The sequence below is a fragment of the Carassius gibelio genome, chromosome B3, assembly GCF_023724105.1.
Source record: "Carassius gibelio isolate Cgi1373 ecotype wild population from Czech Republic chromosome B3, carGib1.2-hapl.c, whole genome shotgun sequence".
In the NCBI taxonomy this organism is placed as follows: domain Eukaryota; kingdom Metazoa; phylum Chordata; class Actinopteri; order Cypriniformes; family Cyprinidae; genus Carassius; species Carassius gibelio.
The window spans coordinates 22,616,406-22,641,816 of NC_068398.1; the positions used below are offsets into that span (position 1 = coordinate 22,616,406).

The 25,411-nt window shown below is 36.6% G+C and overlaps 1 protein-coding gene across 7 annotated transcripts in view; it reads left to right on the forward strand.

Moving 5' to 3' along the window:
• Positions 1 to 25,411, forward strand: part of rbfox1 (RNA binding fox-1 homolog 1) — a 257,241-nt gene that overhangs the window by 214,077 nt on the left and 17,753 nt on the right. For all 7 annotated transcript variants that reach the window (XM_052552763.1, XM_052552766.1, XM_052552767.1 and 4 more), the window contains 7 exons: positions 6,061 to 6,213; positions 7,219 to 7,272; positions 8,162 to 8,254; positions 11,240 to 11,300; positions 12,602 to 12,655; positions 23,777 to 23,915; positions 25,140 to 25,179. In XM_052552763.1, coding sequence (XP_052408723.1) covers positions 6,061 to 6,213; positions 7,219 to 7,272; positions 8,162 to 8,254; positions 11,240 to 11,300; positions 12,602 to 12,655; positions 23,777 to 23,915; positions 25,140 to 25,179 — 594 coding nt within the window. The remainder of the gene's footprint in view (positions 1 to 6,060; positions 6,214 to 7,218; positions 7,273 to 8,161; positions 8,255 to 11,239; positions 11,301 to 12,601; positions 12,656 to 23,776; positions 23,916 to 25,139; positions 25,180 to 25,411) is intronic.

The window sequence follows — 25,411 nt, forward strand, 5'->3', positions numbered from 1 at the left end:
ATCCCTCATCTGCAAACAAAAGGGGCCTAGACTGTGATACTTCCCCTGTTCCCATCTTTTCTTTGTTTGTTGGAGTAAGTGATAAGCAGTCAGTCCCCAGAGAGATGTTTTTATAACATAATAGATGGTTGTTGATTGATTCCCGCCATATTCTTAGTGGTCAGTGTGTTTGAGAGCTTGTGGGGGATTTCTGAAATGCATATGGAACAGCGTTTACTTTCCACGAGCAACCTATAATATACTATTTAAGTAGCACTTTACATTAAGTTTGTATTTGTTCACATACGTTCAAATTAAAAATGTTCATTACACTAATACAAATACAAAGTTTGGAGTCAGCTATTTAATACATAGGGCAGTTACATCTATAATCTCTTCTTTTGCCACAATAACACAAGGAAATGTAATTAATAATAATGATAATTACCATTACAATAAAAAATAAATAGCACCAATTTAGCATATTACAGAGATTTCTGAATGACACTGAAGACTGTTGAAAATTCAGTATCTCCTCATATATTCACATTTAAAACAGTTATTTTTAAATTATAGTAATATTTCAGATAAAGGCCTTTTGAAAAACTTGCAGACCCCAAACCAAATGTTTTATTTATAAATGGACATTATCCTAAATGGATTAATGCTGTAAAGTAATGTTCCTCATTAGTTCATCATACCTATTGAAATAGCTTATGAATAAATTGAAACAAAATGTTACCATTGTGTCAGTACATCTATATCTACATTAGTCTTTTTTTTTAATTGCTTAAAAATAAGTAGTAATACAGCTGGGGAATTTTTTATTTATATATATATATATATATATATATATATATATATATATATATATATATATATATATATATATATATATATAATTTTCTGCTGCCAGCAGTTTTGTTACGGCTGTTATTATTAATTGTCACCTTCTTTTCAGGACATTAGTCATCACATTTCTCAGTAAACACCACGGGTGTAATGCTGGTCACAGACGCAGGGGTGGACCTTTAATTTAACCCACCTGAGTGGTTGTTAAAACCGGCCCACTCACAGATCATTTAGTTCATTTAGTTTCGGCCGATCCAGAAAGTGGGTGAATTGTTTACTCTGTAATTAGCCCATCCATTGCCTCCAGTCTGACCCATTTCAGGCCGGTTTACAGGCAGTGTGTGAACATGATAGCCAGGCATTATCTGATTGACTATAAACAGCCCATCACAGTGATGCAGGTACTGTTGGATATAGTGTTGATATATAGTATAAGATGAGTGATTTATTTGATCTCACATTTAAAACCTATTTTCTCCTCCAAATGTTTTCTGAAAAGGACGCTGTATAATTAATCTGTGTAGATGTCAGCTCAGTGTGTCGGCTGACTCCTGTCTCTTCCCCCATGTGTTCTCAAGAGAAATGGCCCCATCTTTATCCAGCCAGAGTGAGAGCTGTCTTCCCTAAAGGGAGGACATGTGTGGAATGGGCCGTACCCGCAAGAGGGCAGACATCTTGCAGAATGGCCCCCTTAAGGTGCAGCTTTTGGGGGTTGACGGATGGTTGTAGACTCACAAGTGATGGTGGAGTTTGACTTGGACTGCTACTGCATTTCATCCCAGTAATGTTACTGAAAATAGCTTCTTTGCTGATGTACGTTATCTCTGTGGTTCAGGAAACCCTCAGTCAGCGCTGTACCTCTGCACTATTGAGCAGTTGTTTGTGCGTGAGGACATCTTCACAAATGAGCGTGCACCACTCTGAAGCACTGAAGGCTGTGGCTTCGGTTTGTTTATCTTCCACAAATGCTTGCTTTTTGTGTTCCTGCTCATGAAAAATCAACAGTGCAAAAAGATATGCATTTGTTATAATGAACGACTATTAATGAATCTTTTGATACCAAAAAAGATTAACTGGAAGCCTTTTTTGTGTTTGTTATTGTTTTTCCCTCCATGTTGGAACCCTCTGCCAGTCAGAAGAATGCTGCACAGATGGCACGCTATGTAAACTGTCAGCCGTATGCATGCTATACACACACACACACACACACACACACACACACACACACACAGGCTGTATTTTTACTTGGCACACATCCCAGAATTGATCTAAGAAAGGAATGAAAAATGTTCTTCTCCTTTTTGCAAGGTTAGCTATGTAGCTGGCCATAGTCCTATGTATATATACATCAAATGTATAGGGGAAAATGTGTGTATATACACAACCCCAAAAGGTTTTAAACAGTACGATTTTTTATATTTAAAAAAAAAAAGTATCTTCTGCTCACCAAGCCTGCATTTATTTGACCTAAAGTACAGCAAAAACAGTAAAAAAAAATGTATGTATTTACTATTTAAAATAACAGTTTTCTTTTTGAATATATTTTAAATGTAATTTATTCCTGTGATTTCAAAGCAGAACATGTGGCATTATTCCTCCAGTAACAGGGTCCTTCAGAAATCATTCTAATATTCTGATTTGCTGTTTAAAAAAACATTTATTATTATTATTATTGTTATTATTATTATTATTATTATTATTATGATTATGATTATGATTATGATTATGATTATGATTATGATTATTATGATTATTATTATTATTATTATGTTGAAAAGAGCTGAGTAGATTTTTTTCAGGTTTCTTTGATGAATAGAAAGTTCAGAAGAACTGCATTTATCTGAAATAGAAAATATTTGTTATATTAGAAATGTCTTTATCATCAATTTAAAGCATCCTTGCTAAATAAAAGTATTCATTTCTATAACCCAGTGTTGCAAAATGCAGGGTTGATAAGCAGAAGATAATTATTTAAAAACACTTATTGTTCAAAAACATTTGATTGGTGTACATTTCCCTATATTTATTTATATATTTGCTTTCTGAGGAAATTTTCCAGTGCATGGAATGTGGAATAAATGCATCAGCCATAATTGATTCATGGGGGAGTTTTTGTTTAATTATGTGTTTGAAAGGAGCATGAGGGGCATGAAGAAAATTGCATTAGCCTACTAAATATACCCTGCATAAAGCCATACATGAATTTATTTATTATTATATCTGTGTGTGTGTGTGTGTGTGTGTGTGTGTGTGTGTGTGTGTGTGTGTGTGTGTGTGTGTGTGTGTGTGTGTGTGTGAGAGAGAGAGTGAGAACCTTTCCTAATGCTCTTTTCACATAACATAGTTAAACAAAAACTCCCTCCTGGATCAATGGCGGCTGATGCAATTATTCCACACTCCTCGCACTGGAAAAATTCCTCAAAAAAGGAAAATATTTTACTGGCACTTTACGCTCCAAGTCCTCACTGTGCTTTGTTAGGTTATCTTATTCCGTCCAGCGCTGCCATATGTGTCCGTGTGGGCTCTTACACTCCAGCGGCTGTGTGTTTTTGTGTGTGTGTGTGTGTGTGTGTGCTCAGAGCACACACCGGCAGCCCTGCCACTGTTTGCCGTTTAGCACTCAGTGTGAGATCAATGAATGGTAAACACTCACAACTCTGTGAGTCCCAAATCAGTAATTGAGTAGGTCTTCCAAGCTGATCCGCTGTCCTCCCTCACACCCCTGTCCTCATCGTTCCATCTTTCCTTCACCTTTCCTTCCCACAGGGTGCAAGACGATCTCTGGCTCGACTGGAAGTACCGTATTGTTTGAATTATGAAAGCAGGATTTTGATGGCTGGATATTTCAGCACGCACTGTGAATGCGATTCAAAATGCGTTTCGCTTCTGCCGCCGGCCTCTATTTTAGTCCTATAGATTTATTCCTTTCCCCCGTCTCATCCCATCACCCTGAGATCAGTCACCGTGGCCTCCGGCTCCCCACGGCAACTAGACAGGTTCGAATCGATTAATTGATTTCGGAATCAATTAATTGAGCCATTAAGGCAGCCGTATGCACAGAGCATGAAATGAGATCTTTAAAACAGCACATATGGCCACCGACCATGCCGTGCATCAACCTAAAGACCCGCTGCATTCCTTCCTATACTTTTATTGAAAGAGCAGTAAATGGAAAAGCATATTTCCAATTATAACACCCCAGTTGTCTCTTCTGCAGAGGGCCGCATGCCTCGCGACGCCATTAAACCCAGCCTCTCGCAATAGGAAAGTGCAATTTTGTTAAAGCAATAAAGACGGCGCACATCTTGTCAGTTTTACATTGGATGGTTTACTACACTGCTTTAGCGTTTTATCTCCCGTTTTTCTTTGTTCTCTGCCTTGAGGAGTGGGTGTTCTTTTGTTTATGACTTGTAATAACACAAGAAAGAGTTTTCCCCCTTCCACTTCTTGCAGCCTTTCATGTGTTGAAAGACTAGTATTTTTCAAGAGCTCTTTCTCATGTTTATCCCCCCACCCTTGCGTTTCAGTCGGGTGAGAATATCGGGCCGCCTGTGCAAACATTATGATGACACGATATTCATATTTACGGTCCCAGCAAGCCGTACTTCATTTTTCAGTTGAGCTTTGCTTTTTTTCACTCTTTCTGTTGCCGCTTTTGTCGGAGTCGCCCTGAGCACTGCCTGATTTAAATAACAATACCACACGCGCACAGACGCTCACGGTCAGTTCCTTTGCCAGTAATTCCAGTGAAGCTTGCTTTAACAGTCCTGAGCATCTGTAATGTCAGAGAGGCAGTTGTTACACTGGGACTCAGTCATTCTTTTATTCCAGACAATATGATTTCCAGAGTGCTTGAAGCATGACAGGACAGCTGCAGCAAGCAGAAAGTTAAAAAAAAATATCTCTGGGCATTACTGCAGGCTCCCCTTTCTCAAGCACCACAAAGGAAAATAAATGCACATATATTCACATACGTGCACACATGCTTATGCTAACGCACATAATGGGTGAATTACAATCAAGTGAGCACCACTATGGCCTCACTCCAAAGGTCTGAACACTTGAAGTCAAGTTTGGCGTAGTAAAAATGCACATTTATGAGAGCAGAATCATTCTATTGAACTGGATCTTTTTAATGAGTAAATTGATTCAGTTCACAAAATTGACCTGAATGATTCATTTATGAATTCTTGAATGATTCATTCTCAAGTTCAACTGATTCACATCAGAGTGATTTCTGAAGGATCATGTGACACTGAAGACTGGAGTAATGATGCTGAAAATACATTGCATCACAGGAATAAATGACTTTTGAAGATATATTAAGTAGAAATCCATATTTTTAAATGTACTTGTATTTCATAATAGTATAATTCTAGAGAATTGTTTAAAAACTGTTAGTAAGGATGCTTTATTAAAAGCTTTATTATTAAAAAGTGATTAATAAAAATAAAAAAAGTATGGTTTGAAACGATATAAAAGTGAGGAAACGGTGGCAGAATTGTAATTTTTGGTTGAACTGTCTCTTTAAGGGCACAAAAATGGCATATGGAAGTCGCCCACTGGCACACAAATGTACACATGGGAGAAAAATAGAAAGCAAAGTCTCTCTCTGAAATACTCTCTCTAGCTAAGTCATACAAATACAGTCAGACAGAGAAACGCATACACACACACACACACTCAAGGCTAGGCTGCTTTCTCTCCCAGGCAGCAGTCCAGACTGAGAGGGACAGAGACGAAGGGAGCAGCCAGCAGTCATGCATGGCCAGAGAGAGCGAGAGAAAGCAAGATATAGTGAAGCAGCCATGCCATATTTCACCCAAGGCCCTGACCCCAGCACACGCCGCATTACAAACTACGCCTCAAACGTGCATTTGTGTGCGTGTGTGTGTGTGTGCTCTACATATGGTTTTCATATCTGCCTGAGAAAGGGAGGCAGAAACAGGTGGTAAAAGTTTTCACAAGTTATATTGTTAAAACAAGGCTTTGCATCTGGCACCCTGGGAACGCCTGGAGGTGCAGGCTGACCAGACTATACCTCCTGACTGCAACGCCACAATGTCGAAAAAAAAACACATCAGTGGTGCGGTCAACACATGTGCGCAAAAACAGCTGCTTTTCTGCAACTGAAAAGCACATCTTCATCTTGAGTTTGTTTACAGTTGGTGCATCAAAATATGCCAGACTTACTAATATCCACGGATTTCTTTTCCTTTTTCCCCACAGCAGACAGACGATTCAGCACAGACGGACTGCCAACAGCAAACACAGTCACAGGCCCTCGTGTTGAGGGAAGAACACAAATCGCAGCCCAAGAGGCTCCACGTCTCCAACATCCCCTTCAGGTTCAGAGATCCAGACCTCAGGCAAATGTTTGGCGTAAGTACCTTTTCTCTCTCTTTCTCTCTATTACTTTTATGGCATACAGTGGCCTTGCCAGCACAAGTGTAGCTAGGGTCTGAGGTGTGTGTTAACACACTGTTCTCTTGCTTGTGGGATGGTATTTGAAGATTGGGTAAGATCTGTGATCTGGGTCAGCACCTTGTTTTGGTCCTTAGCTTCTTAAGGGAAGCTGCAGGGTTGCTTCACTGGTGTAACAGGTCATAACTGAATTATTTATTTGAATAGTGAAATGTATGTGTGTGTGTGTGTGTGTGTGTCTGTATGTATGCATATATATATATATATATATATATATATATATATATATATACAGTATATAAATATGAAAAAATATTTTTGAACAAAAGAAAAAGAAAGAAAGAACTATATTATTGAAAAACTCCACATAATTCCACATAAACATTAAGTGCCACAACTTTTTTCTAATATATATATATATATATATATATATATATATATATATATATATATATATATATATATATATAAGCAGCAAATCTGCATATTGAATGATTCAAAATATTTTAAAATATATAAAAATACAAAACTTATATATTATTTATATATTCATATATATATATATAGAGAGAGAGAGGGAGACAGTTATAGACTTTATAGTTATTTTAACATATTTCACAAAGCCAAAAATTTTACTGTATTTTTAATAATAAAAAAAAATAGCATCCTCTTATATTTGAATGGTAGTGTCTATATATAAAATGATTTATTACAGTTATTTTAGCAGTGATTAATGAATGAACAAAATTATCTTTTCAATTCAGTTCTGTTAAAGCTCTTACTTTGATCAAAGGATTTGTTTTCCAGAATAAAAGAAAGGCCTTATAAATGACCCATCAAAAGTTTGAATAATTGTTGATTTTTAGATTAAAACATGTAGCTTAATGCAGCTTGAACTGAAGTCTGTTTACATGTCACATCCAATTGAGACACTGTCTGATCTGTGTTCTGTTCTCTTTCCAGCAATTTGGTAAAATCTTAGATGTTGAAATCATATTTAATGAACGAGGATCAAAGGTACGTTTGTGACTCACTTCCTTTGCATGCTCTCATTCTTGACCAATCAGAAAAGTCCAGTGAGTTTAGAAGCGTAATGTTGATTTAAAAAGGCAAAATATCCAGTGATGAATTAGTCCCTGTAATGTACAGAAGAAATGCTTGTTGTAGTCATGTTAACGTATGTAATGCAATCTCACATCAGCTGCTGTGCTAGAGTTATTAGTGCCCTGTTCAATGGAGTGTGTGGAAATGTGTTTGGCACTTGTCTTTGCTCTGTAACGGTGTCAAATGAAGAACATTCTCCACTGAGCTCCCTAATTGACAGCGTTATTCAGTATTATGACACTTAGCATCATTCCTGTGCATAAACAATTTTCTTTATTGAAATATGAATTATGTTCTTCTGTTCCAGCTGGGGGAGATAATGATGCATGTTAACAAGTTCTGTAGTACACAATCCTTTATCATTTGTCTTACGAATTGATTTTTTTTTTTTTCACTTTTGTAATGACTTTTCTTTATGTTGCATTATACAGTGTTAAATGACAGCATTTATTTTTTTCCAATAGATTTAGTTTATTCTAAGACTTACTAAAGGTATATATCCCTTTGTTTGGTCTCTCTCTCCTTTTTTTATTTCATTAAGTGACTTTACGTTCTTAGACGTGCTCTTTCATTTCATTTCTCCTCAGTGGTTCTAACAGAACCCATAAATTATGGTTTAATCTCGATGCTTTGCATGATGCAGGAGAAAAGAGGAGGAGAAAGAGAGAGGGGTAAATACAGCAGCAGCTGTTTTTGTGTGTGAGAATGGCCGAGGTAGAGCCACAGTGGATTTCTTGGGTGTATGACTGAATTAATAATGTGCATGTTGTTCTCCCCCCTCCCCTCTCCCACCTGCATGCAGGGTTTTGGTTTCGTAACTTTCGAAAATAGTGCCGATGCGGACAGGGCCAGAGAGAAATTACACGGCACGGTGGTAGAAGGTCGTAAAATAGAGGTGCATGTAACAAATATTTCCCTTCTCAATTGCTTTTTGTTTAGTTTGGTTTTGTTTTGTTCATTTGTCGTTCTTGTTGTTATTCTTGGTTCTGTTTTGTGTGTCAGTGTGTGCCTCACTCTCATCTCACTGTTTTAGACGCATCACTCGTCTTTTCCTGTGTGTGCTCCTCTCTCTGTCCCTCTTTCCTTCCCTCCCTCCCTCCCTCCCCACTTGGGTTGCCACCTTCAGCGAGACGAAATTAGGGGCACCCATTCATGCCCCCCGCCCCCCAAAAAAACAATCAAACAAAAACACCAAGGACACAAATAATCAGTGAAGAACTCGTAGCTTAACAATAAACCATGAGAAAACATTCTCAAATATGTACACTTGCAACAGGACACATTAATATTGTTATTTTAAATTTGATTATTTATAATTATTCATTATTGTTAGTTATTTTTTGACAGGACTGTTGACAGCTGTTCTTTTTTGTTTTTGTTTTTTTATTCATTTGCTTAAATTGGGACTACATTATTATGTCCAACTTATTTTCGTTCAACTTTTTATCTAAATAATTTAGCATTTCTAAACGTCTTAAAATGCCAGATTGTGAATGAAATATGATTATTTATTATGTAGCCTATATATATGTATGATAAGTTTAAATGATTAATAAATAGGGTCTGACATTCATTATAATCTATTAATTAAGCTATATAAAAATTTAAAAAATATAATAATTACGTCTACCAAGCTCTGATAATTTATGGAAAAGTGTATTAACAGACTGTTCAAAAATGTAATAAAACAATAGGCCAATACCTTTAGAAGCATTGATGTGTCTGTCACTTTAAAGGTACGGTTCATTCAAAAAGTTCTTTCTTCTGTTTGAACGCAAAAGAAGACACTTTGAAGAATGTGGGTACCTAAACAGCTGCTGGTTCTCATTAACTTCCATTATAGAGAAATAAATACTATCAGAGTCACTGGGGCCCAGACACTGATAGGTTACCCACATTCTTCAAAGTATCTTCTTTTGGGTTCAACAGAAGAAAGAAATTATAACAGGTTTGGAACAATTTGTGGGTGTGTAAAGGATGACAAAAATTTCATTTTTAAATGAACTATCCCTTTAAGTCACACAGTGATTATCTGAACTGCTTCTCTTGTGTTCAAAGGGTGGACATCAGCTCCTAGATGTTTTCAACCGTGCAGGTTTACCGCAAGCTGCTTTAACGGCATCTCAGATGTCTCCAGAAATGTAATCATACACAAATGAACTTCTCTAATACTATGAAATTGATTTCATCATAACTGCTATTAGTATTACAAACAGTACAAAATACTTATTTGTTTATTCAACTATACGTATTGGCATTTGTAAAATAAAGGACAAATCCCGTCCCATATTGATTTGATACAGGACACGTCATTTTACCTTTAAATACGGGATGATTCTGTATTTTAAGGGACGGGTGGCAACTCTACTCCCCACATTGTCTCCCTAATATGTTTCAGTTATTCTAAGATCTCAGATCAAATATAATACGGTGCTCGCTGTTATCTAATTGGTTTGCTTTTGTTGGCATTCACTTGTGTTTATTTGGTTCTTTTCTATTGTTGTTCTTTTGTTTTTTTTAAAGCATATTTTGGCTTAATAAGCAAACGGGTGCAGTAAGTCATCAGGCAGAGTGCAAACAGCATTTGTGTGATGATAGCCAGAGGCCTTATTGCAAAGTTGACGAGGGATCTGCGCTTAAAGCGGCCCGAAGTCGGCAGCGCTTGTTAATTGGCCTGAAGACGCTGCTATTAGACGGAGCTGCTCTCAAACACAAGCCTATTAAAATCTCCAGCTCAAATTACACTTAATTTACAGTCTAGAACAGTCACTGAAGGTGAAGTACTGTAGCAAAACTGATCTGCAGGTCTGCAGCGAAAGTGGGCATCTTTATAGCCGATTCCCATTTTGACAGTTGGGCTTCTTTCTTTACTTTATTATTATTCTTTCTTTGTGCTTTTAAAATTTGAAGAGGTATTCGAATGTGGTGCCGTCTTTAAGTAAGATGTTGCCTATTTTGCCTTCTCATTTCCCCCCCTTTTCCAACGGTAGCTGGTAGGCCCCTCACCAAACTCACTAAGCGTGGTAACAATAGATACACACGCGGGCGATGGCGGCGAATGGTAAGTGGAGAGCCATCTGCCATTTCACGAACTCCGCGCTGATACCTCGTGACTGTTTTTTGACTTGATGTTGAGTTTCTTGATGCTGTTTTCTCTTGGTACGCGTTACTTGAGTGAACATTTAGCTTCCTGAGAGGCTCTGATTGGATTGAACTGAATCGTGCGCATCCTACTCAGATTCTGAACTCCATGATTATGTTAAATAATGCACCCTCTTTTTATATCTTTTGTTAGCTGCCCTCTCGGCTTGAATGATTTTCTTTCGTTATTACTTTGGTTTTTTTATATATATATTTTCCTTTCTGATTATTTTTCTTGTGATGAAGCACAAGGCTCTTGGAGTGTTGAATGCTAAATGTTGCTTTGTTTTCCGACTGTACCTCAACTCTGAATGTTTAGTGTATGTTGCGCAAACGTGCCAAATGTTTTGTTTTCTTTCTTTCCATTCCTACTTTTTCTATTTCTTTTCGTTTAACCTAACCGTTCCCTCTCCACTGCATGCTCTCATATTCAATGCCTTTCATTTGTTGAGTGCATTTTGTGTGTTTTTTGTTGTTGTTTTTTTCTCTATGTACTTCTTCAACTTGATCATTTGTTTTGATGACGCATGCTTTTGAGAGTCTTTTTATGATGAGACTATTGCATATATTTTCTTTGCTTTATATGTCTTACCACTTTTCTTTAACTGTTTGTTATGATATGTAATCATTTTGTAAATCTTCACTGTAATGCATGCAATATTTGTTAAAACAGTATTTTCAGTAATTACAGCTTTAGCTTCAGTATGTTTCTTGCTCACATGCTTCTGTTTGTGCTCAGGTTAACAATGCAACAGCACGGGTAATGACGAATAAAAAGGCCGTCAACCCATATGCAAACGGTAAGAACAAGTTTCATTAACATCATAATGCTTTCTATTATATTTTATATATACTGATAAGCAGTGTTGGGGAAGTGACTTTGGAAATGTAATAAGTTACAAATTGCAAGTTGTAATAAGTAGTGTAACTATTTCAGTTACTTCATTGAAGTAATGTAACTGATTACATGTGATTACTTTTTGATTACTTTTCTAAATTTCTAACAAATGTATTCAACTGTTAATCATTTTGAAAGCGCCACAAAATCACTTTAGCTCCTCTTTTTACTTTGAAATTGTTCTGAGGTTAAATACAGATTTAAAATCATAAGATACAGTATAGCCTAGTTTAATAGTTTAGTTTAATAAAATCAAACAATGCTTTAAAAAAACTGTGAATATATATATATATATATATATATATATATATATATATTAAATCATATACATAACCAAATATATCTATCTATCTGAAACATTGTTTTTTCGTATTTTAAAACAGAAAAATCAATCATATCTGTATGTGTGTGAAAATATTCAGATGTCACCCCTTTTGTAATCGTTAACATTTTCATAACTGTAATTTAATTGCAAAATAATTTCTCAGCAACTGTAACAGATTATATTTACATTTATGTTGTAATAAAAAAAAAAAAGAATGTATTCATATTCCTTTAATGTCAATAGCACTGTTGCACATTTGTATAAAAGCTGAAGCTGGTGTTCTCCAGCATAATTAGAAAATTATCCAAAGAGCATCTTGTGCAGATCAGTATCACAGATGTACTCGTTTAATGATCAACCTAGTAACTATTTCATATTCATTTAATGCTTATTAGCACGCTACTTTGCAAGTTTCGACTTTAGACTAAGTTCGCACCTTCACAAGCAGGAAACTTTACTGTCTTATTCACGATCGGTAGTTTTCTGTGGCCACAGACCTCAGAGATTCAAACTAAGTGCTTGTAACTCTCGAAAAAGTTTCAGTGGAAGTGAAATGTCGAGACAACCTTTTAGATCTCAGTTGATATCGCTGAAATATCTCTCTCTTTTTTGTACTTATGGAGGGCTTAAACAGACAGGCCATTTGTAGAGGTTAGAATCAGAGAGAAATCTGTCAAGGCGCTCCGTGCCCTTTCCTTTCTGTGGATGACAGCAGCGCTTCAGTGTGGTCAGCCCTCTACTGACATCATTATGCATTGGCCTGGAGGTTCTAGTTAGTCAGAATCCATCTCTATGTCTTGTGTAGGATCAGATGTAATTTTTTACAAGTGCAGACCGAGGTGGCTAATATCAGATCTCCCGCTCTGTCTTATGTCTAGGCTGGAAGTTGAATCCAGTCATGGGTGCAGTCTACAGTCCAGAATTCTATGCAGGTGAGTGGAGGCACATTTAAAAGAAACTGACTCTGTCATTCATTTAATCTTTAGTGAAAAGATTGGGTATGCATGTTATTCTAATGATGAAATAGTTTGATTTCTGGACATAAAATAGCTCCAACAAAAACAAGACTTTTGAAAAACGTAAGGAAAATGCCATGGGAAATCATCAAAAACAATTTTTATTTTTTCTTAAAAAGTAAAATTGTAAAATGTATCATTTAATTGCATAAAGCATCACTGTAACACAGAGGGTTAAATGCATTTGCATTTAGGGCTAATGGGCAGCTTCACTAATGTGCTTTGTGTGTGAAAAAAGTTCTCAACCCACAAGCTCTGAATCATCCATTTGACTATTACTCTGATATTTATTACTCTGACATTACTCTATCACATATAATACTTTCATATTACTTTCAAAAAGCAAGTTGAAAGCTCACTGTTTTCCTGTTGTTATTTTATCACCATATATTGGACCTACAGTGGCTCCAAATAGTATTGGCAGTGCATAAATGTTTAAATCTCATTGCATTAGATAAATCACTGGATGAAAAATCAAAGAAAGTGCCATTCATTTTGAAAAAGGAAAGTGCACTTTTCACTCTAATAACTTGATATTTCATTAGAAATGCGATGACCAGGGGGTACTCTGCTAATACAACTACCCCGAAAATGCAAAGTTACTTCTGAGAGAACAGCATCATTTGCTAGAAATACCACTAGCCCAGCTAACAAGTACATTGTTCTAATGTTTATATTATAATATGAAAACATTATATCTGAACATTCAAAAATGTTTTAAAAAGTGTTATTTTCCTTATGGAAATGTCAAAGGAACATTCCATTTTATAATGGGAACATTGTTTTTGAATGTTCTGAAACAATTAGTGACATTTAAAAAAAAAAAACACCCTTCCATGAGCAATGTCATGTTTTGTGCCAATGTTTTGAGAACATCAGTAAAGACTAGGTAACTCTGAACGAACATCTGTTAGCATTGCTAGAAGAATGTTTGTTCCTAGCCTGAGAATGTTCCTTGTTAGCTGGGTGCTTTGAAAGGGAGTGGGTGCTAGAATGATATTCTAACATCTGAAATGTGACTCAAAAGTGTCCAGATACGTGGGTCTTTGTCAGTGTTGTTCAGTTTTCGGTTAAAAATATCAACCACAAACAAGCAGAAAATTGTAGCAGTTGTTGTATAACTGCATTATTTGACGGAGGCATAGTTTGGGCCTGATGTTTGGAGGTGTGTGTAATGGGTAACCTTAATCTATGGGCTCTGGCATAGGCTTGAAAGAGCTGGCAGGCAGGAAGTGATTATTCTGATCACCCAAAGGGCCTGTTTCACAATGTGCATCTGTGTTCGCTGGCCTATTGGCAAGAGGCTCCAAGACGGCATTGTCAAAACTGCAAACACGGTACACAGCGAGCTTCCAGACCCCAAGGGCTTCATTTCATTTTATTGGCCTTTGAAAGCAAGCAGGTTTCGCTGGTTGAAACACACGCTAAAACTCTTTTTCTCTCGTTTTCTCCGGTCATCTCCTCCTCAACCTTGTCCATCCCAGCCTCTGACCTTCCCCGAACATCATTACCTCCTCCATTATATGGGAAAATATCGAGGTTTTATGATAATAAGAAGAAACGGGAAGGCAAAAATATTGAGGTGATGGTTCCATCTAATTGTCTGTCGACGCAAGGGCATCAAAGAGCTGAAATATATTTTATAAATTAAAATCAATATTTTCAATTTCTCTAGACAGTCGTTTGCCTAATTCAGCGCACATTCTGTTAATTACAAAATGGCTCATTATTGATTTGCTTTCGTCTCACCTTTCAGATGTCCAAACAGCCCACATCCCATTAAGGTGTGAATGTTTTGTTCTTTCCAGCGCTCGCTGTTTCTTTGTCTTAATTAGAATTAGAGCATCGTTAAAACGCCCGAAATGTGGTGATAGCGGAAAACGCCACAGATTCTTTGGTTTGTCTAATGGCAGAAATAGGCATCGGCGCGTAGCTGCTGAGATTGCAGATAGAAAGACTGCACAGAGCGATTGAGCGTGAATTTGAATGGTGACTAGTAAGCTAGAAAGTATAATGTATATAAACAAATATCCCGAGGGACGGGGATGGAAGACGAGTGTCTTTGATTCATGACACAGTCAGACGTGTGACGTGAGGTTGGTTTCTGAACAAGCCTCAGCGATCGCCCCTCGAAGCGGCTCTCACCTGCGGCAGACTGTTGATTTAAGATAGCTTTGATGTTCATTAACAGTTCTCCGGCTGAGGGGAATGAAAGCTATTGGCACAAGGCTGAGGGGATGACCAACGTGCCAGACCTCGCTTGTCTGCAGGGCTGATCTCTGATTAAGTGCTACGCCTGACGGAGATTGGGCGGATGGTTGAAAATTAGTCTTCCAGCAATTTACGGCCAAAGATTATGCAAATTGAGGCCACCTCTGACCACGGGAAATCTGAGGCTCTTCTTTAAAGACGCACACATACACACTCTGTCTTTCTCTAATGCATGTGGGGCTTTTTTCAGGAAAGGAGTTCAAACACAAACAAGGTTATAAAGATGCTGCTCTAGCAATTATTTTTTAGAAAGTCATATATGCAGCCTGATAACGAAAGGCAAATATAAGGGTGTTTCCTCAACTATGGACGCTTTTTGAAGATAGACATCTGACAGCTATACTGCATAGACCCATGCATCATTAGATAATTCGGTCTCATTTTTGTTCCTAAACCAATGATGTCATTTCAATCACATATCAAACTGGTGTATTGTTTTCCTTGCTAAATTTAATGATTAGCCTTTTATGACTTCAAAATGCACACACTTATGTAATGTTTTAACCTTTTTGCACAATTTGACTATTACTGTGCAACTTGAGAAATGTCACATTTTTAGATATAAACTTGCAATTGTGAGGGAGAACTACTTTTTTTTTTATATATATATATTTCAAAGTGGCAAAGGTGTTCCATAATTACAGAATGTACAATAAAACATTCCACTAAAGAAAATTGTGGTACAACGAAATTCAGTCATTTTTAGTTATGATTTGTCCAAATATTTTCTATGGTCTCTGTCCCTACCATACAAGCTTATAAAAATATCAACCACAAAGCAGAAAAATTTAACGGTTGGTTTTAAATTGTAAGTGCCTTATTTAACTGTTTTTTTATCGCATTATGCAATTAAAATGAAATTATGCAATTCCATTTTCCATGTAACATACATATACCTTGATGTTTCTTTGTTGTCTTCACACATCATATTTCATATTTCAGCTCAAACATGATCACACTGTTGTCTCTTTGGTAACCACATGCACAAATAAAAATAGTAAAATAATAATAGCTACCGTATAAATAGTTTCTTTTTTTTTCATTTCATTTCATTTTAGATAAACTACATATACATATGAAATCTCTTTGAATTCATATCAACCCCTGAGACATGGAAGTACCTAAAAGTTGAAGAAGTGTACACATAAATGCTCACACCATTCAGACTTCACATTTCTCTGCACACACATTCATTTATTGACCTTAATTTCTCATCTTAAATGATTATTGGCAAAGCAATAATTGATCACATATTAATAAACGAATTTCCTTAAGTGAGAGGAAGGGTAACTTCTCTATGCCCAACATTTAGATTATTGGATTTTCAGCCATATGGACAGAAATGAAGTATATTGGGTCGTAATGATTTAGAGGGTGATTTGTATTGACTGACAGATCCACAGCACTAATGTTTCAGTGTTTTAATATGAAATCAGTGTCCCTGCTCTATCTCTTTGATTGAGTCCTGTCTGAGTGAAAGACAGTGGCCGCCTCCGGCGCTTTCAACATTGCTGGGATTTTTTTGAACTTACAAATACTGTAGGCTATAATAAGTTTGAAAAGTGACGTGCAATTAATGGAGCGCAAGAGAAGAATTTGAGAATATTCAAAAAGGCAGCAGCAAAACTGAATTAATTTGAGCAGATAGGCTATCGTCGAAGACAACAAGCGGCTTTTAAGGGAAGGACGAAGCGTTTTAAAATGGAATGAAAGCACTTTTGGTGGCCGCTTCTGTGTTGTACATTGTGGGAAGAAACAATTTGAAATGACCCCGACATGTGTACAGAGGTGATTAAAAATGTACATTCATAAGACTTGAAACGTGTTTCAAAAGACTGCTTACTGTGAGATAACATACGTTTGGATTATAAACCCACCAGTTGGGGAGGGCCTATAGAGAACAGAGTATATATAGTTAGTGACTGTCTACTTACATTTTTCTTGAAGGAAAAGAACTGTAAATTTGAAAGGGATGGGTCAGCTAGTCATCCAACAACTGACTAGTAATCTAGATTTTTTTTTATTTGTTAAATTTTTTTTTACAAATGAGTGGTGATAGTCAGAATCATTCAGAACCCCCCACCCATTACATTTTAACTATAATTTTAGTTAATTTTATTTTTATTGATAATTGTCATCATTATTCCTAGTGCTGTCAGAAGATTAATCATGATTAATCGAAATCAAAGTAGAAGTTTTTGTTTACATTATTTGTGTGTGCTGTATATATTTATTATACACATTGTAACTTGAACATATGACAGATAAAATCTTATCTGATCGAATAAAAAAAAAATATACAAGACAAACTAAAATATTTTGTTAATAAAATAATATATATATATATATATATATATATATATATATATATTTGTCAAATAAAATAATAGCATTTTTTATGAATTAGAAATAATCAGATTATCTGAGCCCACATAAACGATGTGATGTCTTGAAATAATAATTTCTAAATATTAAACATTGACTGTCTGTCTTTATTCACCTGTTTCTCATTGTTTCTCATTAAAATAAAGTAAATAGTGTAAATTACATCGCTAATGTCATATTATAGCACATTGGGTAACACTTTAGAATAAGGTTCCATTAGTTAATGTTAGTTAACTACTTTCGTTAACATGAATTAAGCAAGAACAATCCTTCTACAGCATTTATAAGTCTTAGTTCATGTTAATTTCAACATTTACTAATGCATTATTTAAATCAAAAGTTGTGCTTGTTAACATTAGTTAATGCACTGTGAATTACCATGATTTTCCTATTTAATTACCTGTATTTTCATTAACTAACATTAACGAAGATGAATAAATACAGTAATAAATGTATTATTCATTGTTTGTTCATGTTAATTAATACATTAACTAACATTAACTAATGGAACCTTATTCTAAAGTGTTACCGCACATTGTAATGCAGTGTTACAAATAATAAATAATAGATCAGAGATTAAAACAATACCAGATTTGTCTCATTTTAAATGAACAATAAGGTGAAACATTTTCTTAAGTCAGAATTTAGTAAATGTGTGTTAACCCCACATTACTCTGTGTGCCGCGCTCCCCGATATTATTTCACACTTCACACTTCTGTAGTAAGTTTCGTCTGTGTGTGAAGACAGTAGCGCAAATCCATGAATGAATGTTACAGAGTGAAATAAACTTAAACTAAATAAAGTTGAATGGAATTGAATTTAATTAAAGTCTGTCATGTCATTATAAGTGTTTGATCGCAACATTTGAGTGATCATAGCAAAAAATGGGTTTATGAATGTATATATATATATATATATATATATATATATATATATATATATATATATATATATATATATATATATATATGTTCTGTTTATGTATATGCAGTATTCTATATATAGTACCAATCAAATGTTTGGACACACGAATGGGAAAGTGTCCAAACTTTTGACTGGTACTGTACTATAATTACTATAATATACACAAAGAATATCGGCCGATATATCGGTATCAGCCTTTTTTTTACTCCCTAATAATGTTATCGACCTCCCCCCACCCAACCCCACTCCCCCCCAAAAAAAATATGGTTTAAACATGTAACCCAACCGCTGGGTCAAAACAACCAAGTTTCTGGGTTTGTCCATATTTCACTAAAATTTCACTAAACAGTGAGTTGTATTAATTGAATTTTTTTCAGTGTACTTTCTTAATTTGTTTGATTTTTTTATCTTTCTTATTAATTATTTTTACAATTATTAATCCTAGTTTTCAACAAGCTGCAGAATTATCTGTACTCAATACACAGCGCATTTTACATTATCTGAAAGCTGTGAGATCTGTCTAATCTCTAAGCGCCTTTTGTTTATATATGCATCCATAAAAGAGCCTCTGCGGTTTGCTGCACTGTGTAAAGTTGCAGAGCGCAATGCACAGGGCATCCGAAACCTCCTGCAATGTTTATGAAACAAGGGCTCTGCTCACCCGTCTACCCCCCACCCCTGCCAAACACTTCCCACACAAAAGCCAATGAGAGAAATTATTGCACTACAAAGCAGTTGTACACTTTTATGGCTTTGATGCAGAGGCTACCTCCCGTCGGCCAGAGCATCTGCTTCACTGTAATCGCTCTCAAAGCAATAAAACGGACTAACTCTCCTGTGCATCCCCCTGGAGCTCACTGCTGCTGCTGCGGCTGCACGCTCCCATCTCTCATTCAGCGGCACTTACTGTTGCTCTATCTCGCTGTCTCTCTCTCTCTCTCTGTTTTCATCTAGCCCTCCCTTCATCGTTCTAAATGAAAGTGCATAGTCTAAGTTGTTTATCCTGTAAATATTCAGGCTAAATACATCTCATATTTATTTTTCTCCAGGACACATTCTACACATCAAAGTGAAGCTCTTGCAAATATGCAAACATGTACGCAGCATATTTCAAAAATGGCTGTCAAAGGGGCTGCCTGGCATGGAAGGAGAAAGGAATAAAATGTGACTAATTAATATTATTCGGGGGGTTTTATGCTGCATTTTAAATGTTGCATTATATATTATATCTATATATACAGGTGCTGGACAAATAAATAGAATATCATCAAATAGTTGATTTATTTCACTAATTCCATTCAAAAAATGAAACTTGTATATTATATTCATTCATTACACACAGACTGATATATTTCAAAAGTTTATTTCTTTTAATTTTGATGATAATAACTGACAACTAAGGAAAATCCCAAATTCAGTTTCTCAGAAAATTCGAATATAACTAAAGACCAATACAAAGAAAGGATTTTTAGAAATCTTGGCCAACTGAAAATAATGAACATGAAAAGTATGAGCATGTACATCACTCAATACTTAGTTGGGGCTCCTTTTACCTGAATTACTGCAGCAATGGGGCGTGGCATGGAGTCGATCAGTCTGTGGCACTGCTCAGGTGTTATGAGAGCCCAGGTTGCTCTGATAGTGGCCTTCAGCTCTTCTGCATTCTTGGGTCTGGCATATCACATCTTCCTCTTCACTATATATATATATATATATATATATATATATATATATATATATATATATATATATATATATATATATATATATATGTGTGTGTGTGTTATTGTATTTTGCTAATGTCTAATGTCTTCCTTTATAAATACAATAAATTTGTTAGTAAACTGTAGAGTTCATTTATGGGAAGTCATGGCCTAGTGGTTAGAGAGTTTGACTCCTAACCCTAGGGTTGTGGGTTTGAGTCTCGGGCTGGCAATACCACGACTTAGGTGCCCTTGAGCAAAGCACCGAACCTCCAACTGCTTTCCGGGCGCCGCAGCATAAGGGCCGTTTCATAGTCAACGCATCTGTACGCATACGCGTCCCCGAGGCTACGCATCGTTACGCTTCGGCCGCCAATATGCGTCGGTGCGTAGCCAAATGTGTCGTCCTAGTTTTTGATACACGACGCGCCGATGCACGCAATACTATGCGTTGTCGGTGAAGGCGACATTGCAAGTATTGTACATTAATTCAAGTGTATTGTGTTTACAGAAGAAGAAGGTTTGAATACAATGGCGGGCGAAGAGGAAAAATTATGCGAACTTATACGTATTCATCGACATTTATACGATAGTTCATCAGCAACAGAATAAACTCCTCTTCAGTTGCCATTGTGATCTGAATATCACGCGACCCGACTCTACTAATATCACCCAACTCTACTACCCCCTGTTGCGTGAGCGGTGTATTGCATACTCGCATCGCCCGTGACGCTTGCGTCCACTGTTTAGACTTTGAAAGGGAGCGCGTCGCTCGCGTTGCTTCCTCGCGTTGACTATGTAACGGCCCTAAAAATGATGAACACTGCTCCGGGTGAGTGTGTGTTCACTGTGTGTGTGTGTGTGTTCACTGCTGTGTGTGTGCACTTTGGATTAGAGCTGTAATCGGGCCTTAAAAGTTAGGCCCGACTGGACCCGAGCCCGACAGGTTTCGGCCCGAGCCGACAAGTACATTTTGATTGACAGCTTTTTAAAAGCCCGAACCCGTTTACAGCCCGACATTATTCAAATGTGCGCACGCACACAGCTCTTTTGCCTTTTGTCAACAATGAGTAATTTATTCATGTTTTAACATAATTTACTCATAACTAACGTAGACTAGACCACTTGGAAGTTGGAATAAAGAAATAAAATAAGTCCTCTGTAACATCCTAACATCTCAGCATTCTTATGGGCTCATTTAACCTATAAATAGACCAACACACCAATAAAAACGAGTCATTTAAAAAAAATTTAATTAAGATACATTTTAAATTAAGATGGGTATTTTTCAATAACGAAATTAAGATAAAGGCTCCGCCGGATTTGCTTTATTTTATAAAAGAATAATGCCAACATTAGCGTAAATACTCTGTCAACATTATGCATTTAAGACTCAATGAATATTTAGTTATCATTTGAAAAACCTTTACTCACAGAGATTAGGCTAGATCTACATGTTTTTGCGGAGGAAAATGATTGAATCCACTGTAGATGTCTTCAGCGCGCTCCTGCGCTCACTGATGGTGCGTCATTATTCACTCATTATTCTCATTATAGACAACTATAAAACTTTTCCACTTCTCGCTCACGAGTTTGCTTTAGTTGCTGGTGCCTGCTGGTGCAACCAAAACGTAATCACCAGAGGCAAGCCTCCGTTACACCTGCTCAGCATTCATTTTGGCATCTTTCTCGCGCTAATGGAAACACATCACATGACCGCTCGTTTACCTCGCAAACCGGAGCGCAAGCCCGAGCCTGGCCCGAGCCCGCATAAGATGATATAAATTAAGCCTGAACCCGACCGAACCCGTCGGGTTCGGGCAAAGATCTTCAGCTCTACTTTGGATGGGTTAAATGCAGAACACAAATTCTGAGTATGGGTCACCATACTAGGCTGTATGTCACGTCACTTTTTTAATTTAGCTGTATTTCACTCTTTTATATAGTATGACAGCTGTGGTGCACTGCGTGAAAGCGAGACATATCCAAGATGACAAAGAGTCAAATGGAACAATCCTTTTTCACCTTTCTACATCACGCAAACTCCTTCCTTAAATCTTGCTTTTTTTATCAGCCAAATGAAAGATTTAGTGCTCCTATTAGACATTTATATGATCTACTTTTGAAAACCTGTAATGTTAAAGAATGGAGCAGCTTTCACAAACCCCCTCTCTCTTTCTTCTTCTCAACCATTTCAAATTAAGCCTCTTAAAAGTCATTTTCACCACCGACGCCCTATTAAATTTAATGATCATTTAACAACAATACAAAGCTTTCTGTTTTCACCCAGCCTCAGAGGTCTGTATGCCTCCCGTAGTTTGGTTATTACTCATTGTTAGAGTTTGGGGCTAATTGCAGGTGTAGATGGAGGTAGGGCACCATTTCTCACAGCTCAGATTAGTTGAGGCTTGTGGAATTATAGTTCATTTGGCAGTTTATTACACAGCGCTCTGGAATCCTTGATTCTGATTGGTCAGTCGTGGCATTCTGCAGTCAAATAGTACATTGTGTAACTGCATATTTGACTGTCCCTAGCAACACTGAGCTATTTTTTGTATCAGCCTGTTGTGTCTTTGTTCTCACACATTAAAACAATTTCACCTCAAATTAATCCTTTGACCATTTAGCTGCTTATTTCAAACGCAGCCATGTAATCACCCTGAGGGGGCTTATTTTGCAATAATGGAGTTTAAAGGGGTCATATCCTGCAATTTAGCATTTTATTGTTCCCCAGAAGTCTGCGTTTTTGTACTAACAAGCATTTTTAGTTTAGTTTAGCTTGATCATTTTTGCCTCTTAATGTTTTTTTGTTTTTTTTGCCGCTGTAGCTTTAAGGCATCTATATGTAAATGACATCTTTGTGATTGGTTAATCTCAGCATACTGACAAAGTTCACGCTGTCGTGCATCGGGGTGGGCCAAATTGCTGAATTCTGAATAGGCGTTAATGTATATATGTGGGCGGCATGTTAATGTGCTCGTGATGGTGATGTCACAGTACATCAAACCCTTTATTTCCAAACAGCACGAAAGGCATGTTTTTACATTTACATAATGGCAGTTCACCCAGAGCTATCATTATTTATATAGTATTTATTCATTATATATTACTCCTGTAAATATTATTCATATTTTATTTTTAGTTTTAGTAATGTAGTGCTTTGGGCATTTTTATTAGATTTTGTTTTTTTTTAATCATTCTATCTAGCCTTCCTTTATTTCAGTTTTAGTAATTTTAATACTTCGATTAACTCATTAATTAATTTAATAAATTTTTAGCTATGTTTCAATAGCAACAGTATTTGGTAACACTTTATTTTAAGGTGTGTTACACATGTTACATGTACTTACTATTATAATAACAATTAATTATGCATAATTACATGCAACCATAATCCTAGCCGTTAATTTATATTACTCAGTACGTACATGTATAATTACACTGTAACAATGACACCTAAAATTAAGTGTAACCAAATTTTTGGTATCAATTTAACAGTGTCCTTGTAACTCAAGATACATGTACTTACTATAGTATACTTACTAGCAGTAACTTATCCATACATACAACTAACCCTACAGAATGTAGTTTATTGATTTTACTCAGTACTTAAATGTACAACGACATTGTAAAAAGAACACCATAAAATAAATGTATAGTTTTAGTTAAAAGTAACTGCACGGTTCCAAAACTGTTGTACTATTGTTGTTCTGTAATGGTTCCTCATGTGTACACTGTATGTTTTGTTCACAGTGCCAGGCTTCCCATACCCAGCAGCCACGGCGGCGGCAGCGGCAGCGTACAGAGGGGCACACTTAAGAGGAAGAGGGCGCACCGTCTACAATACGTTCCGGGCAGCCGCGCCTCCCCCACACATCCCAGCATATGGGGGGTTCGTAACTACACTCCCTTCTCACATACACACACTCACATACAAGTTCAGCTTTAGTCCTTTCTTCTGACAACCACTCCCCCTTGTTGCTGGGCTGCGGTAACGTGCATGCATCTCTACCTCAGCACACACAACCAGTGCAGCATGTAACCCGTGCATCCTGCAAGGAATGATGACAGTCAGACGTCATGCTGCTCTGTCTTGGTCGATGGCCTTATGCATTCCTTTTTGGTAATGTAACATCATGTAAATCCTCTGGAACTACTGAATGCAGAATGTTTCGTGATCTCTGAGCAGTCGAATGATGTCTCTGGTTCTGATTTCATGTGTGTAACTGCAAGCTGATAATATTGCTGGAGGTTCTGTGGAGTTTTGAGGTGGTGAGCCACTGCATACGACAGTAGTTTCCTCAACCTGCCTTCAATTGTAAATTGAAAAACATGAAGGTTAGAAGAATCACAGCAAAAAATACATTAAACACATAATCAAAGCTAAATAAAATCATGACACTTAAACTGTGTGATGAAAATAAATCTATAAAGGAAACAAGCAATTACCTTGTAAGGTATTAATAGAATTTTTAGATTAAAGAAGTTATTATAAATTTTTAGTCTTTGGATTTGCCAAGTCATAAAATTAAACACAAATTCTAGATTTTGAAGACTTGTCAGCATTTTACAGCTTTTGATTTGGCTCAGAGATTATCGTTGTCACCCTCATTTGGATTTTAAAAAGAAAAATAAAGCGTACCTAGGACTCAAATTCTCCACAAAACTAAAGTATGAATGAAATCTGTTAACAATTCTGGCTTTGAATTATTTCCAGAAGTGTGATACTTGAAAAGTTTTCCAAAGCAATATGGTTGATTAATAATAATAATAATAATAAATTAATTTTCCCCCTCATTTATAACATTTACTAGATATATTTTTCTTTTCTTTTTCATTTTTTTGCATTTCGCTAATGACTAAAATATAATGTGAAGAACTTTCAGCTCTCTGTGGCCCCTGTACAAAGCCTTTACGCCTTTCTAATTACTTCAAAAGTGCTTGTAGAGACCCTTTGTCACTCTGATTCAGTGTGTGTGGATTTCTTATTCTGTTCCACTAAGCCTGGCTAGAGATGGGCTTGGTATTGCTTGCATGGGAACATGCACTAATATTGATGTGTTTTGTTTGGTGTTTGTCTGTGTGTGTGTGCGTGCGTGTGCTTGCATCTTTCCAGTGTTGTTTACCAGGATGGATTTTATGGTGCAGATATTTATGTAAGTATTGGCATGCCGTCCTTGAATGTTCATGTACATACCCCCTCCCTCCCTCCCTCCCTCCCTTCTCCCCCCCACCCGATTCATCCCTCAGACTATAAACCAACCATTGTTCTTTCTATTGTTAACATTCTTTTAAATTCTACCTATATTAATTGTGTCCAGAGACTTTCACACACAAGTAAAGAACGTTCTTCCTCAGACAGGCGCAGCACATGACTATCAGTGACAG